Source organism: Balearica regulorum, chromosome 15, assembly GCF_011004875.1.
Source record: "Balearica regulorum gibbericeps isolate bBalReg1 chromosome 15, bBalReg1.pri, whole genome shotgun sequence".
Lineage (NCBI taxonomy): Eukaryota > Metazoa > Chordata > Aves > Gruiformes > Gruidae > Balearica > Balearica regulorum.
In genome coordinates, this window is record NC_046198.1 from 9,120,699 (window position 1) to 9,137,322 (window position 16,624).

The 16,624-nt window shown below is 52.7% G+C and overlaps 1 protein-coding gene across 1 annotated transcript in view; it reads left to right on the forward strand.

The window, feature by feature from the left end:
* The first annotated feature begins 2,215 nt into the window (after nt 1–2,215).
* Nucleotides 2,216–16,624, forward strand: part of HS3ST6 (heparan sulfate-glucosamine 3-sulfotransferase 6) — a 40,850-nt gene continuing 26,441 nt past the window's right edge. The window contains exon 1 of the mRNA XM_075767432.1: nt 2,216–2,583. Within this exon, the coding sequence (XP_075623547.1) occupies nt 2,216–2,583 (368 nt within the window). The remainder of the gene's footprint in view (nt 2,584–16,624) is intronic.

Here is a 16,624-nt window from a genome sequence, read left to right on the forward strand (position 1 = left end):
CTGCACTCCCCCCTTGCCTTCCCAGAGCCTCCCTGGCTGTGTTTTGACAGAAGTTTGTCAAAATGGATACATTCCTGCCAAACGTTTCCATTTTGACAAATTGGCATTTTCCAACAACAACATCCCCCCCCAGCCCAAACAGGAGCTGGAGCCGTTCCCACCCGCTCTCGCCCGAAGTGAAACAGTTCTATCGCTAATCGCTTACGTAAACCCAACAAGAGCTGGCAAGTGCCGCGCGGCAGAATTTGGATGCGTTTTTATTTATCAAACTGCTCCCGATAACAGATTCACTTCCTTGTCATAATCTTTCCTCCTCGTTTTTCCCTGGGGAACCGTCACGTTGTGAAATGGAAGGGATCTCCAGTCGCATTTATTTCGCGCAGTTATTTCCTCTCGTTGAAAAGCTACCGTGCAGGATGGGCCAGGCAGCCCCAGCGCAGCCTCCGAGCACCAGCCACGAGAGGGCACAAAGCCCCATCCTTCTGCAGCCCTGCCACCCCGCAGCCCTGCCGCCCCGCAGCCCTGCCACCCTGCAGCCCTGCCACCCCGCAGCCCTGCCGCCCTGCCACCCCGCAGCCCTGCCGCCCCGCAGCCCTGCCACCCCGCAGCCCTGCCGTCATGCAGCCGTGCCACCTTTCAACTGTGCCACCCTGCAGCCCTGCCACCCTGCAGCTGAACTGTCACACAACCGGGCGGTCTTGCAACTCTTCTGGCTTGCAGCCGTGCCATTGTACAAGCGTGCAACGGTGCAGCTGTGGCACCACGCAGGAGCATCGCTGCCTCCCGACGCAGCTGTGTTTGCACAGGTCTGCACCCCCTCCGGTCTCAGGCCATGGATCTCCCCCTCCCCGCCATGCTCTAGCTCTTGGAAGACTTGGGAGATCTAATTATAAAAAAGAGCTAATTATATTAAAAAGTTAATTAAGACACGGCTGATTTCAGATACAAAAAAGGAAGGCTTTAGCACGAGACTGGAAATTAGCCCCAGTGATTCGAGGCGTGGGGCAGGGTGAACCCTGGGAGCATTTCAGTGAAGCTGCAGTGGGTCCCAGGGGTGATGGCCCCGTGGGAGCCCCCAGGCACGGGTACCCCCAGGCTGGGGCTCGGCTATTTTGTGTTTGGCAACAGCAGATGCTGCTGGGAGGGCAGGAGCAAGCCGGAACGGTGCCATTGCTGCACACAAGGCCCAGGCCTGGCCCGCGGCACCCAGGGGTGCTGCCCACGCAGCCGCTTGCTGTGGGATCCAGCTCCAATGTGCGACCAACGCTGAGGCACCGCACAGGATTTATTCAGCACCCGAGATGCGTGTTGCTTTGGGTCCTGGGGAATGGGGTTTCCCCAGCAGCAGCAGGAAAACCACCTCATCTCAGCCCACCATCCATTACATACACCCATTTTAAATCACAACACCTAAACTGCTACTTTTGGGCTTATTTCAGAAGGTACAGGGGAATGGCTGGAAACCCAGGACTATCCTTCCCATCCCAAACAATAAATACCCCCACACAGGGGCTGTTTTTCCACGCCTGCAGTGGGAGCCCATGCAGCCTAATTAGCGCTGCCTCTCCGGGTGCTGCTTGCTAATTGCGCGGCACTGGGCTACCATCGCGGTTATGGCTCGTTATTTCCAGCCCAGCGCTTGCCTGGGATCCCGCACCACTGCAGAGCCACAACCTCCCCTGCGCGGCCCTTTGCGTGAGGCGAGTGGCCAAAACCGCCCGCTGCAGCCACAGAAATTCTAAAAAAAAAAAAAAAAAGAAAAGAAAATCGGATGGAAAAGGATGGAAAAACGCATATCCCCCCCCCCCTTCCGCGCACCGGACCCGAGTGGGTTTCCCTCCGCCGCGGCTGCGGCTCCTCGGAGGGGGCTGGAGGGTACCGGGGCTGCCCCGGGCCGGGCTGTGGTACCCACGCGGGGGCTGCCCGCGGGTGCCGGGGGTGCCCCGCTCCCCCGGGGGTATCCCGGCGGTGCCCCACGCGTGTGCCGCGCCCCCCCGCCGCCCCCTCGGGACGTTGCCGCCCCCACGCGCGTGTCGCGCGCCCTCCCCCGCCCCGCGGGTGGGCGTGGGGGGCGGCGCGCGAGGGGAGGGCCGGGCCGGGCCGGGCCGGGTGTGCGCGGGGAGGGGTCGGGCCGGGTGTGCGCGGAGCGGAGCGCGGAGGGGGGCGCGGCGGCCGTGCGGGATGCGCTGCCCGGCGGGGCCGGGAGCGGCCCCCGATGGGATGTAGCGGGCGGCTGCTGGGACCCGTCGGGGGCCGCCGCGCCTCGCTGCTCCTCACCATGATCCTCTTCTTCACCTACTTCTTCTACTGCCTGCCGGGGCCCTGCGAGCCGCTGCCGCCCGCCCTGCTGCTGCCGCCGCCCGCCGCGCTCCCCGACGGTGCGGGGCCGGGGGCGGCGGCGGAGGGCGCGGGGCCGCCGGGCGGCGGCAGCCGGCGTTTCCCGCAGGCCATCATCGTGGGCGTGAAGAAGGGCGGGACGCGGGCGCTGCTGGAGTTCCTGCGGGCGCACCCCGGGGTGCGAGCGGTGGGCGCCGAGCCCCATTTCTTCGACAGGTGCTACGAGAAGGGGCTGCGCTGGTACAGGTAACGGCGGGCGGGCTGGCCCCGGCAATCGCTAATTAAGCGCCGAGTCGCGTTTAATTGCCTCCCGTGCTCTGCAACAGGCTGGTCCGAGCGCGGCGGCTCCCTGGAGATGAAGGGGGTTCGGGGGTCTGGGAGGACAGAGGAGTGAATGAGCGGGCGGGGGGAGAGGACGCGAGTCCCAGGCGGGATGCGAAGGGAGCCGGGGGGGCGGGGGGGGGCTCTGCCCCTCTGCCCTGCCTGGGGGCTGGGGGGCGCGTTTGTGGGGCCGCCGCTGAAGCCGGGAGCGGTGGGAGCGTGAGAGCCGGTCCCCGTGTGTGTGTGTCCTCCCCCGTGTGTGTGTGTGTGTGTTCCCGCGTGTCCCCCCGTGTGCCACATCCCGCAGCCCAGCCGGCCGGGCACAGGTGGCCGGGAGCGGGACGGCCGGCAGCAGAAACGTGCTTTTTTAAATTATCCAGGCTTCACGATTTTAACCTTTAACGCATTATTCTCAGCTGTCCCACCGTTTCCCCGCCGGCTTCCTTTAGAAATTACTTTATTCGAGTGGCTTATAAAAATAAAGGGAGCGAGGACCTTGGCTTGCAGGACCAGGCTTGATCCTGGCTGTGCGCTGAAACAGCGAACCGGCGACCGAAGGGGAAGAGTAAAACAGTATCGCTTGAATTCCTCGGTAGGTTTGTGTCAAAGGGCAGAACCGTATTGATTCAAGGGAGTTGTTTAGTTTTGAGGGTTTCAATGGAATTGAACTCTTCAGGCGATAAAGCATTCGGAAGAGCAGCTACTGTGCATGTGGTGTCTATTAAACTCCCGTCTCCTGGCCAACTCCGGAGTGGCCGGGCCAAGTGGAGTCGGAGCGCTAAGTCCCTTGAAGGCAGTGAAAGAATCTGGTCCGTTATTTTGAAGAGAGTCCAAATGTGTAGCTTTATAAAAGCACTGCGGTGTTCTCGGGGAAACATCTGAAAATAATAAAAGGAGTAGCTCTCCTTGTCCTTCCTGCTTCTCCATCCTATTCTCCCCAAGCCCCACGGGAATACTATATTTCTGACGTGCTCTTAATGTTTCTTGATGTTTTGGGGAAGGTTGCAATTTAGCAATCCGCGCCAAAATAATAACCTGTGAAAATCAGTGTGTTTAATGGAAAGTGTAATTTTAGTGGTAATTTTACCCACAGAGTTTCAGCTCTGTAAGACCACATCTGGACTGTAAAGTTACTGACTTAACACACCTTCAAACGCAGTAAGTAGCGCACTTATTTTTATGACTGTATTAATATTGCCGTGATTTATTAGCTCATTTCTCAGTTCCGTTTGTATCTACGCTGCTCTAGAAACAATAATGATGATAACTAATCTTTTTGGATGAGGGTTACAAGATAGATCTCGCTTGGCAGAATGGGAGTTTAATGACTGCGAGCACATAATTAAAGTGTGGAAGATCGAACGCTTTCATATCGCTTGCCGTAGTCCAGCGAGACGTTTGCAGGATGGACCACAGTGAGAGAAGAATAAATAAATCTTAGTTTTGGATTGCTGTGTAGTGAGTTTTTAGTGCTGTAAGTGCTTGCAGGGAGCCTGGCTTGATACCAGAGCGATGTTTTAAGATGATTCTGCATATGGTTATGGTAAATTTGGAGAAATAGAGCGAGGAAGGTTTTCGGCACAGTCAGAGGCATCGTAGGGAAGTGTACGCTGTGCTGGGAAGAAGTTGCATCCTTTCTAGTGAGAAAAAAATCAGTAGATGTTTTGCTTTAACTCTGTATAGAGCAAGTGTGTTTTCAATCACACGCACAACTATTTTCCTTAGTTTCCTCTTCTCTTTGCCACTCTTGTTTTGTCTTCTTACATGACCTTGCTACACTGAGAGTTGGTTTTTGGTTTTGGGTTTTTGTTGTTGTGGTTTTTTTTTTTCCCCCAGGAAAGCCAGACAGAGCTAAATGTTTAAAGCTGGGGTGTGTTTGGAGTGGAGGAAAATAGAAGTTGGACAAAAGTTCAGGTTTTTCCAATGAATATCTCAAAGTGGTGTAAACATTTTTTAAATATTTGAACTTGCTAGGAAACCAAAATTACACCAACTGCTTCTCATGCCAAGATATTTGGCCCGAAGGCACCTGTAGGTCGTTGCTTGTCTTAAGTAAATGTGGAAAAAAAAAAAATTCCCTTGGAAATATTGCCACAGAATTGTTTTGTTCTTTTTTGGTAGTTCAGTCCCGTAGCAATTTCACTGCTGTGGCAGGAGTATCTGGTTGTGGGTGCTGAGTAGTTTACGTTACAATGTAAGTTACTGGCAGAAACCATTTGTTCTTACTGGAGCATTTTGTTTTATTTAAATTTAAAATAGCCCAAAGTCCCTTTTTTTGCAGTAGTTCTTTCTGCTATTGAAAAGAAAATGTTCAGCACAAGCAGCAAGCATCTCATATGAAATTCCTTGAGGTTTAGCTAATTATAAGAAGATTAAACACCTTTTCTAGACTGCAACATAAATTACCTAATGGATAATCCAAGCATGACGTGACATTTTATCCTAAAGCAAAACACTATTTTAATTTTTTTGGCACTTAGTACTGCTTAAAGTAAACCTAAATAAAAAGAAGTAGTGATGTTAGCGTGTCTGCTCCTCCGCTCGTGCAGCGGCTTGGGGAGTGCGAGTGTCCTGTTTGGGAACCTGGGAACCTTGCTGTCTGTCTGTCTGCTTTACGGGAGCATAGGCGAAGGCGAACGTTAAGGACTTAACTGAATCTGAGATGTTCGCCCGTGATATTTAGAAATTCATTGCAAAAATTTGGAGAGATGCTAAGCATGATGTCATAGGGCCAAATCCTGCCCTTGATTTTGTGAGTTGAAGAAAAACTGCACTTGGCCGGGTTGCTACGGCGTGTAATGGCCGTGCCTGCAGAACAGTGCTTGCTTTCAACCCAGGGACTTCTCTGTGCGAGGAGGAGCAGAGTCGGGGTCACAGGCGGCATTTGGGGCGCTCAGGGTATTTCATACGATGCCTGCGCGAGTGGGGCTGTGGGCTGTATGCTCCAGTGGGCTCTCCAGCGGATGCTGCTCTGCTCCGCTGGCGACATTTTGGGGGCGTAGCGGAGCTCTTTGCACGGGGTTGTTCCCTTTTTGGTTGCCAGAGCCGGGCTTGTTTCCCACGCAGCCGCCCGATGTTGCTCAGAGGTTCAGACTGCTCCATCTGCCTTGCACCATAACTCGGTGCAGCCTCGGCCGTTCTGGTGCTGTGGGGAAAAGGGCAGGAGACATGATGGATAACAGCGGCTTTGGGGCACGAGAGCAGAGCAGGGAAGGGTCTTTGCAGATGCTGGCTTGCCTAAAAGCAAGGGTAATTCAACCTGATGTAGCTTATACAAAGAACAGGTTCCTTGTCTCCGTCCATCAAAACTTTGCAGCGTCAGCTCAATACGACAGTTTTGCGCTATGATCCGAGTCCCTCTTTTCTGTCTCCTCTTCCTGCTTTTTCCCGATAGCCAAAGAAAGAGTTACACAGGAACGGGGCTGGGCCAGGCCTCCCAACGGCCCTTCGCATCTCAGTGCCGCACACCACGAGAAAGCAGCCATTGGTGGTGTGCTCTGCGAAACTGCACCCTGCGTGATGGCGCACACTGGATTTCATAGGAATTGTACATAATTCCTTATTTTCTTACAGTTTGGGCCAGAAGTAGTAAAAAGTGCTGTGGGATGGCTTTTAACAGTTGGCCGATGCTTCCTGGTGAGTGGCCAGGCTGGAGCCCTGCAGCCAGCTGCGGTGGCACGCGGCAAGCAGGCATCCCCGCAAAGCATCCTCCGGTGCTGCAGAGCCATCCCAGAGCTCTGAATCTCTTGGAGGCGGAATTTAGCTTTTTATTGTCATTTCCCCTTTTGATCAGATGCAGCACATGCAGGTTTGCGTGTGGGGGGAGGAACTTTTCGTGTGGTTTGTCACGCATTACACCATGCTTCTGTGCATGCGTTAAACAGTGCTGGGGGTGTCCCAGCTTGGGACCGCGTGCGTGTGCCCAGGGGAGAGGGATGGTTAGCAGAGAGCTGCTACATGCGATGTGGGGTGGGTTGGGGTTTTTTTTTCCCCCCCTCTCCTTCAAACCCATTCATGGGAGCTAATAACGTTCTTGAAAGGCATCCAGGATTTCTTGAGCCAGACTTTGTTATCTCCAAACCTTGCAACCCTGAAGCCTTTGAGCGGCAGGGAAAGGACGCGGCTCCAGCGCTGCTCTTTTGACTTTTGCTGTGAGTGTTATTGGCAGTTGAAAAGTAGAGCTAAGTAGATGCCTTCAGGGGTTTTTGTGTGTGTTGTGATTGTACAGACAGATCAAGACACTCTATAGCACAAGCTGTTGAATAAAATCCGACGTTTCAGCTACTCTGGAGTCACCAGACTGCGTTTTGGCATGGAGCTTGTATCCCCTTCCAGGGAGAGCTTTTCACAGGCGCATTTAAGAAATACATAGGTGGGAACAGACAAAAGGATCTTGCGAGGAGTCAGATGGCGATGCACTGAGACCTGCTCAGGGACATTATCTTTATTCATTGACACCAGCTAATCTGTTCTCCTGATGGACTCGTGTTTCAACACTCTGTGGCTGAGAGTGGCCCTTGTTTTTCTTGGTGCATTTGCAGAAACTCAGTCCTGCAGCATGCTTCTTGGGTTTGTTACTTCGTTTTCTTTTCTTTTAAAAAAAAAAACCAACTTTCATTACAAAAATAGCGCCTTTCTGTATAAGCTTCTCCTATGCTCACCCCTGTGTTTAGAAAATCAATCCTAAAATACAAAGAAAAAAATGCAGACAACCTGAGGGGGAAAAAAGCTAAAATTTTGTAACTATGAAGAAGATATTTTGCTGCTTTTACTTAATGCACAATACTTTGGATTTGCTTTTAGACAGAAAAAATGTGTCCATGTGTAGAGGGGGTCTATATCCCTTTTATATCATTTACTGTTTATACAAGGTTTTAGTCCCAGCTCTAGACTTAGGACAGGGCTTAAGTGCTGTGTGTGTGTCCGTGCCAGCCAGCCAGGTCTCCCCGCAATAGTGTGCCCCGTTTTACCGCTCCCTAACACACAGCACTGCCCGGGCTTGGGAAGCAATCTGTAATACGTGCAAAGTTTGGTTTTCTGCAAACTGCTTTCACGTGGGATTAAAAATAGCTTTTACTGCCATGATGAGGAATTAACATTTGAAACCGTTTAAAGGGATCCTAGGCAGATATTATTGAGGGCAGGCGAGAGGGGCTGTGCCTGCCTTGTTTAGTGGGATCTTTCCCACCGGCAGCGATTCGGCGATGGGGCAAGGAGCATGACTTGGCCCTCCTGCCCCCCGCTTTCACGCTGACGTTATTCCCTTGCTTTCACATGGAAGCTCCCGAGTTTTGCTCCCAATCCAAAGCCCGCCGAAGCCGATGAAGCGCTTCTTGCTGATACAAGCAGGTTTGTGAGTCTGAATTTTAGCCTGGCTCAGCTGCAAGGCAAAAATTAAGTCGGGTTATTCCATGTGTTGTTACGTAGATAGTGTCAGGCTAAAGTGATTAAAGCTGCATGTTAGTGTTGGCTGCGATTTATCGGATAAAAGCTGTGACTTGCAGAGTGGAACGAGTCGTGGTCTTCCTGACTGAGGAATGCTTTCTCTGTCGCTGTCTCTCTTAAATAAATGGTGGGTTTATATACAGGCTGTGCAGTGGGGTGTGCAGAAGTAACCTGAGTTTCTAAAGGATTTCAAGTCCGCCAGTGCTGCTATCCCAGACTGCTTAAAGAAATGCATAATGCTGGGCACCTAGAAATCATGGGGCTGGTTTAAAAAAAAAAAAAAAAATCAATATTATGTGAATCAGTACCTTTGGAAAAGACTTCTTCATTCATGCCCTTTTTCTTGTGCTCCCCTGGTTACTCTTCTGTTACCTCAGGGGCTAGAAATTTGAACATATAACCATGGATGGGGTTTTTTATCACCTCATGTAACTCCAGAGAACTTCCGAAAAGATGTCAAATATCATGAAAAGTTCACAAACAGCAGTTAAAGCCGCAGGGTTTCTCTTAGTTGAATTATTGAGGGTCTGGAGAAATAGTCATCACAGAGTAAGAGAGAGTTTCTGAGTTTCTTCTTAAAAGTACTATGTTTTTTTTCCTAGATTATTTTTAGATGCAGACAGTGACAGAAGGTGGAAAAGGCCAGTGGATTTAGAGGGTGCTTTTATGCAAGGAGAGACTATTACTTAAGAGAGTTCAAAGCTTATTTATAAAACAGTAATTACCATCCCCTGAGAAGGAAGTGGGCAGCTCGCATGGAGTCGAGGAGGGGGTTACAATAGTTAATTGGCAAATATGCTTAAAAGCTTCTTCCTGACCTTTTAAAAAACTTTTTGCTGAAACAGGCTCAGGCAGAGATTGAAAACCTGACTAATGAAAGGCCAGGTTTAATACCAGGACTTAGCTCTAAATGGCTTTTCAAAGGGCTTTGGAAATCCGCCTGCTTAGGGAGCCGGCCGGTGTCAGACGGATGCTCCCATGTCCTGCAGGACCTGGAGCTGGTGGGGGCTCCAGGAGCCGGGTGAGACCGGCGACTCCTTCCCTGCACCCCAGTTCTTGGGATGGCCGAAGGGGCTCGGGCAGGCTGGCATCGCCTGGCTGCCAGCCTGGAGCCCCTCAGGGTGGTCTGCTGTGCCCTCAGCCAGGTCTTGCGAGGTGCTGCGCCCCTCCACAGAGCATCTCAGAAGGCTTGGTTTATTCCTGCCCTTGCTCTCATGCTACATTCCAGCCCTTCAGCGAGGACCAAGCCACGCGCTGTGGTGGAGACCGAGATGCTCCGAGTCCCGCAGCACTGAGGAGGTGCGGCGTGCCCAGCTGGCCCCGCCAGCGAGCCCTGCCTGCGGCGCAGAGCTGTGCCAGGCATCTCTGCCAGCCATGCCCTCCTTGCCCTGCTCCATCAGGCTAAAAAATCATCAGGTCATCTACCTGGGGGTGGACAGCAGAGGAGCCAGCGGAGCTCTTGGATCTCCTTCTGTGCCTCCCACCATATTTTTCTGGGGCATTTGTTTAGAAATTTATTAAAGTGAGGAGCAGAGGGATGTTCTGGGTAGCCTTCTGCAGGTCTTTGAAAAGCCCTTGGTTAAAAGCCTGGCCTGTGGCTAGGAGGCATGAGGTGGAGGCAGGCTGGCCAGGTCTGATCCAGCCTGGGCACCGCCGGGGCGGTGGTTTGAGATGAGTCTTTCCTTGCAAGAGGATGTACGGACTGGATGTGGGAATAGGTGGTGTGAAGGACGGCCCTTGCTCCCCAGCAGCTTCCAGGGCTCTGGGGGACACCACGCGTTGCTCTCACGAGTCAGGGTTTGGAGGATCCAGCTCAGATCTCTCTAGCAGACTGAAGTCCCTGGGCTTCTCCATGTCGGTCGCCCTGAGTGGGGTGGGCCAGCTCTGCTCCGTAACAAATGACAGACACGCAGTGGTTGCACAAATAAAATACATTGCAGCTTTAAACAGATGTGTTGAGAGTCCAGAAAAGTGCAGGTCTGATCCTGCGCCGCTCCGTTAGTTACTAGGTCTCTGCCTAAACTCCTGGGCACCGAGTGTCTGGCATTACCATGGGCATCGTGTGTCCTGGGCTGGGGGAGTCTCGTTTGGGGGGCTTTCCCCTTGGCAGGGTCTGAGGTCCCGACGTGTCGGTGCTCAGGGCACAGTGTGCTCGTGGCTGCTCAGGTTTTGCACGCTCACCTTTTGTGGTAATGATCCTGGGTGGAAAATTCACAGCATCTCATTTGATTTTGCCTCCTTCTCCCTCTGCGCAGAGACAGCTCGCAGATCACAGAAGTCTAAACGTCTTCAAAATTATTCATGCATCTCTTAAGTGAGTCACTCTTGATCTGAAGAGTCGTTTGAAATGCAAATGGGGAATATTGCAGTCAGTCAGGCCGCTGGGGCAGTAACCAGGGCACAGAGGCAGCGTGCCCGGCTAACCGAATTTGAACCTGCAAGTGATCCCAGTGCACGGGGTTGTAAGTGCCCGACCCGGTGCGCTGCTGGTAGGTGCAGACAGCAGGGATGACTCTGCCTGCAGAGATCCAGGCTTTGCGCGTCTGAGGCGCTCCAGTGCCGCAGACCAAAGGGAGCATCCCTGTTCCGGCATGTGCTGCTCGGTTTGGGGCCGCTGGTGACATGAACCACCCTGACCTGGAGCACGCAGAGCGCAGGGACCAGCACCGTTTGAGATGGAAATAAGGGGTCAAATGGTTGAAATTAGCTTCTCATAAGCAGTTGCAGAAAACTTTGCCTGTTTGGGCTGTTAAAGCACAAACACAGAAATGTTTTAGGTGGCCTGGGGGAACAGCAGCACTTTGGGAGCGGGATGTGCTGTCGGGCTCCTCCTGGGAGTGATTTTGTACGACCGAACGTGCTCTGCCGAGGAAACCCTGCAGCTGGGCAGGGACACAAGGGGAATAAAACTCCTCTCTCCCCGCCAGCAGCTCTGCAGCGCTGGGGGTGGCACAAGCATCCCGGGCGGCCGAGATTGCTGTGCATTTTAACACACAAAATTGATTACAAGCAGGAGAGAATTACATTAATATAGTCACTTGTCACTGAGGTCTTATTAGTAATCTCCACTCATTAGTCTGGAGAGAATAAGGATGTGACCTTGTTAAGCGTCCTTGCTGAGGGAAAGGTTGACCACTTTGCTATTGATTTATTACTTAGCCCCTCAACGGTGCGTGTGTGCGTGGCCGTGTCTGTGTGCACTCTCACTCGTGGGTGCACGGGAGGTGTTTTTGCAGTTGGAATGAAGAATTGGCCACCTCCTCACCTGCCCTGCCTGCACCATTTGGGCTAGTTCAGCTGGTGAATTAGCAGCCGCTTTCGGTGGTCACCGTATTGTGCAAAATAAAAAAAAAAAAAAGGACCTGCCAGTGATTGATGGGAAGGGACAAGAAAAGTGACAGATCCCGTCCCCGGAGACCACATCACGCTTCTGCCTCCTGCCTGGCGCTGCGTGGTGCCTCTCGGTGGGGGCTGGCAGAGCCCTCCTGCACCGCCCAACTTCCCAGCTGCTCCGGAGCCCGCAGCATCCCAAACCCCGGTCCTGGGGGGCCGGGGCTGCGGGCAGGGCTGGCTGCCTGCGGCTGTCGCCTGACCCCCTCTGCTCCCTGCACCAGCACTTGGCCGAGGGCAGGATGGCTCCTCCGTGAGTGCAAGCAGACTCCTTTCTTGCTGCAGGTAAACTTAAGCCCTCAAAGCAAACCACAGCACAGCGAGGTGGGGACCCGGGAGCAGAGTCCTGCCCCCCTGCCGTAGCTGAAGGCAGAGCTGCCTGCGTGGTGTCTGAGCCGTGCTCTGCCTCTCTGCACCAGGGGGGCAGGATCCTGAAACGCCTCTGCAACCTCTGTACTCCTACATCAGATTTTTTCTTTTTTTTTTTCTTTTTTTTTTTTTTTTTTACTTTCTTGAGGCTGTTTGTGGGTGCTGATCATGCCTTGAAAGTTTCCCCTGCTTCTTCCTGCCAGATCTCTCCCATCACGTGCCATGCTGTGCTGTGCCGGTGTTCCCGATCCTGCCTGTGCCGCTAAGCTCCTCTGTAATTCCAAGTGACAACGCACCCCCACGGACACCCTGCCAGGGAGGAAACATCAATAAGAGTGGAAGCGAAAGAAATCCTCCAATTACTGGGAGCAAAGAGGGGGGGGTCAATAAGTGCCATTGATCCGGAGCTCGTCAGCGCAATCCTTCATCGCTGCCACTTGTCAATAGATGCTGGGGAGTGGGAGGGGACCGCTGGCTGCCCCTCCAGTCCCCGGCTGACACAGCCCTGTCATGGCAGTGATGCTTCGGGGCCGGGTGAGTTACTGATGGCTGGGCAGAGCTTTTCCCAGCTGCTCGGACCTGGCTGGCCAGGACCTGCTGGCTCCATCCCTGCAAGCGACAGCCCAGCAGGGCACATAGCTGGGGGGTGTGTGTGTGTTTCTTCAACGAGCATCGGTCGCTTCCTCTGGCTGCTTTCATATTTCAGAAAGTCATGTTCCTAAGCCACACAAGCCATGAGAAAAATTTCAAGGGGCCGCTGCCAAGTACTTTCGAATGAGAATTTAGGTTTTGTTGAGGGAAGGGATCGTTTGTCTCCATGAAAAGCCCATTTTGGGGGGAGGGAGGGAGTTGAACGTCCCCCTGCGGCGTCAGAGACCCAAGCGTGACAACCTGCATCCGCTCTGCCGCCACCCGGGTGGCGCGGAGCTGCCGCTGGTGCCTCTCCTTCACAAAGGAGCCGTCGGGCAGGGGCCGGGCTGCTGCCGGAAAGAGAAGGGAGAAAGGTGTCCCCAAGGGCCTGATCCTGCCCCGCGGGGAGGGCGTGTGCTGCTGCCGGATCAGTGCGCACACGGGAGACGAGGGTCTCGCTGGGATGGTGGGAGCATCCCAGCGCCGTGGTCTGGGGAAAGGGCTGTGTGCAGGAATGGCACCAAACCTGCTGCAGCGGCGCGTGGTGCAGAGCAGTCGGGGCACCGTCCTGCCCTCACCCACCAGGTTTTCCTGGGGTCCGGGCTGGGTCTGGCTGGCTCCTGCAGCTGAAGTCGTGCTTTAGTGTTTATTTTGAGTTTGTGTGGAGAGGGAGGTTGGCTCAAAGGATGGCAGCGCTCTGCACCCACCCAGGCTTGAAGCTCAGATCTCATCTTAGGTGGGGTGGGTTAGATGGGAGGACAGTAGGTTATGGTTTTGTTGGAGGGTGCTGTCCTGGTGGCAGCACTAGCAGATGGCTCCAGGTCACTCCTGGGCTCCAGCTCCATCATCAGGGCTCTCCAGGTACCTGTACCACGTCCCTCACTTTCTTCCAGTCAGTGATGAAGGGTGTCCCCAGCCTGCCCCCCCCCTTCCCCAGCTCTACTGCAGGTCCCTCTCTGCAGCATGCCTGGGCTGTTTTAGGAGACCACCGGGGACAAACACCTCTGTGATCACCCCAACCTGTCCTGGACCTCGGGGTGCAATGACAGGGTGGGTATTGCCCTGTGCTGGGTGTCGGAGCTCATCTCTCGTGCTTCAGCCGCATCCCACGGGGGAGCGGAGGCAGCACCAGAGCCCATCAGCCTTGGGGAGGAGATGGGGCTGCTGAGCCTGGTACAGCCCGCACGGGTCCCAGCGGGTCGCCGTAATTAGCTGGGGCATGGGCTGCAAGCGTGGCGTGCCGGCTAATTACCCGCTGCGCAGATGGGAGGGACGTGCAGTGCTGGTGTAACTCAGCCACCGCGTCCTCCCCGAGAGCGTGCTCGGTTTGATCCTGATCTTGTTACAAGGCAGATAACGAGGGATAGCCTTGTTCAGTTCTGATCTTGTTATGTATATTAAAAATTAATATTCTTCTGCTTTACAGTGTATCAGGAAGCGTGTGAGGGCTTGCTATATTCACGGGACTTACTAGGGTTCACAATAAGGTCTCTGTCAAGTAAAAGGTTCATAAAACTTGAATTACTGAACAGGAACCTTGAATGAGTGATTTCTTTTTAGCATTAATCACTCTGATGGTGCAAGACCTCTTCTAAACATTTTTTTAATCTGGGCAAACATTCTTTAAAATAAAGACAAATTTGGACTTAAATTATGTACCGGTCCTGCCAAGGTTTGGTGACCACCTAACTCCAGCTGTGTCCAGCTGTGGGATTCTCATGTCAGCGTTTCCATCACAGCTCAGCAAGTTGCCTGTAAGTGTTAACATACACCTTGTGGGTTTCTGGTTGCATGACATCATAGGCTCATGAATTACACAATAGGTTGTGTGTGCGCGATGTACCCAGCTCTCACCTGAAAACAGTCCCCAAACCCCATGCTGCTGTTTGGGTTAAGTTGGAGCCAAGTTCCTGGATGAAGAGGAGGGGTAACCAGTGCCCTTTGGAGATAAAGCTGGCTGTGATACTCTCCCAAGCTCAGCTGGGATGCTCTCGGTGACAAATCCTGCTCTTCACGTGGCAGCTGAACATAAATTTTTAAAGCAAAATCTGTGTGGAGGGCAGGGTTTGGGAACTCTTCTGATTTCATTATGAATCTCAAGAGACTTGGTGGCTTTTTTTTTTTTTTTGGAGCTGTAGCTTCTGGAGTCATGGGATGGGGGGAATCTCAATTCTTGCTTGAAGCAAGTATTTCCTGAAGAAAAGCAAACTTAAGGGCCAGGAACCAGAAGAAAGCTATGAAGAACTGTGATCCGTATGTGCGTTCATAGCTGTACTTGAAGACAATCCCAATTTGAGCTATGATTTGGCTGGAGCTGGTTAGCGTTCTTCTCACCTACAGCAAAACCTCAGCAGTTATTTCTTGCAGAGTTATGAAATTATCCGAAGACAGTTTACAAGCCCAAAATGAGCACTGGCTGCCTCGTGAAGGATGGTGGCTCCACCATGCTTTGAGGATCTCAGTAGATTAGGAGAAAGCAGTTAAGAGCAGTTTGGTGTAGGATGGTGTGAGGTCCTGAAGAGACCTGATTTCTGCAGAAATCTTTCCGCCAGGGTCTGGAGGAGGACCCTTGAAGCAGAAGAAGGTGGAAGGATACCAAGGCAGTGGTTGGGTGTCCCTCCCAGAGGCAGGTAGGTCCTGTGCCGTCTGGGTCACTTTGTCCTGGACAGCTGCTAGCATAAGGCTCCGCACATGCTGCATGTTAGTTCCCTCAGTCACCATGCAGGACGTAGAACAACGACTTTAAAGAACAAGTAAAACTGTTGCCACTTCAAAACTAGTCTCAGAATTGATGCCAGGACTCCAACAGACTGATGGTCCTTTATTCTCCTTTTAATTAATTCCTTTGCCTCCAGTGAATTTCCATCTTTTATTTCTGCTGCAATCAAAGGACTGCGAGCAGCAAGGCTCGCATTAGGAACAGACTAATCCAACCTTTTTTTAATCTTCCTGTATCAGTTACTTGTCTTTCTCTTGCGCTGCCACAATGCATCTGAAACACATATGCCAAGAGATGACTTGTTGAAGGAGAGATGGGGCACGCAAAACCCTGGAGTTTGCTCTCAGCAGGTCTCCTTTGCTGGCAGGAAAGAGTCAGAGTCCAGATAAGCTTGCTCAGATACACAAATGGGCAATTATGTGGTCACCTGAGAAGTGCCTGATGATTTATGGAGTTATTAAAAGGTGATGGTAAGAGTAGAAAAGATTTGTAACATCTGCATCGAAAACCCCGTCTCTGACCCTCACACCCCAGATACCAACATATTAAATATCCAAACAGGCATTCAAGCCTGCGGATCGCTTTGACAGAGATCCCTGCACATCTGGTAACACTTGGCCTGATACTTAAGACCCTGGACAGTATGTAATTAAATGTAATTCACTCCTTGCCCTGTTGCAGACTTGAAGAGGCTGTTCCTACTTGAAGGGCAGTTTTTGGAGGAGCCTCGTGGAAGAGGAACGGGCAACTGAAAGTTGATGTGAAGATGAAGATGTGCTTTGCTGCAGGCTGCTGGGGGATGAGAGTCATTTTGTGGGAAAGTAGTCCTCTCCAGGTGGCAAAAGAGCCAGGACTGGGAGTTTTTGTGCTTGGTGGAAGCTAAGCCTGATCCGAACCAACAGCTCTATCCTCTTACTAGTGATGATTGCCGCTCCAAAACAGCCTCTGTGGCTCGTAGGTCTCTTCCCATGACCAACGCTAGCACGACAGCATTGCCAGCCCTTGGACAGACTGCTGGATCTCCTTGTTCTCTTGCCCTCTGAGGACTGTAGAGGTCCAGGGCAATGCTGTTGGCTTGGGTGGTGGGACCCTGCGTTGCTGGAGCAGTGCAGTGTTCCTCTTCTCCCTTTCTATCTGTTAATTGCAGTTCTGGCTTCTGGTCCCCCTGGACAGGCGTTCTACTTGTTAAGAGGGAAGAAATCATAGCTGGAAATGAGAGGTGCAAAGAGTGGGCTAATAAGGAAGGTTTGTGGTGCTACATCTTGGCCACGATGACCTGGATGTGTTAGTGTACAGCAGAGCCTGTGTGTAGTTGGGTTGAAGGAGCAGTGTGGGACGCCAGAGAAAACACTCTTTTTGTGGACTCTGGTCCCCCCACATCCTCACAGCTGGAGGAGATGTCTCCTTCCAGAC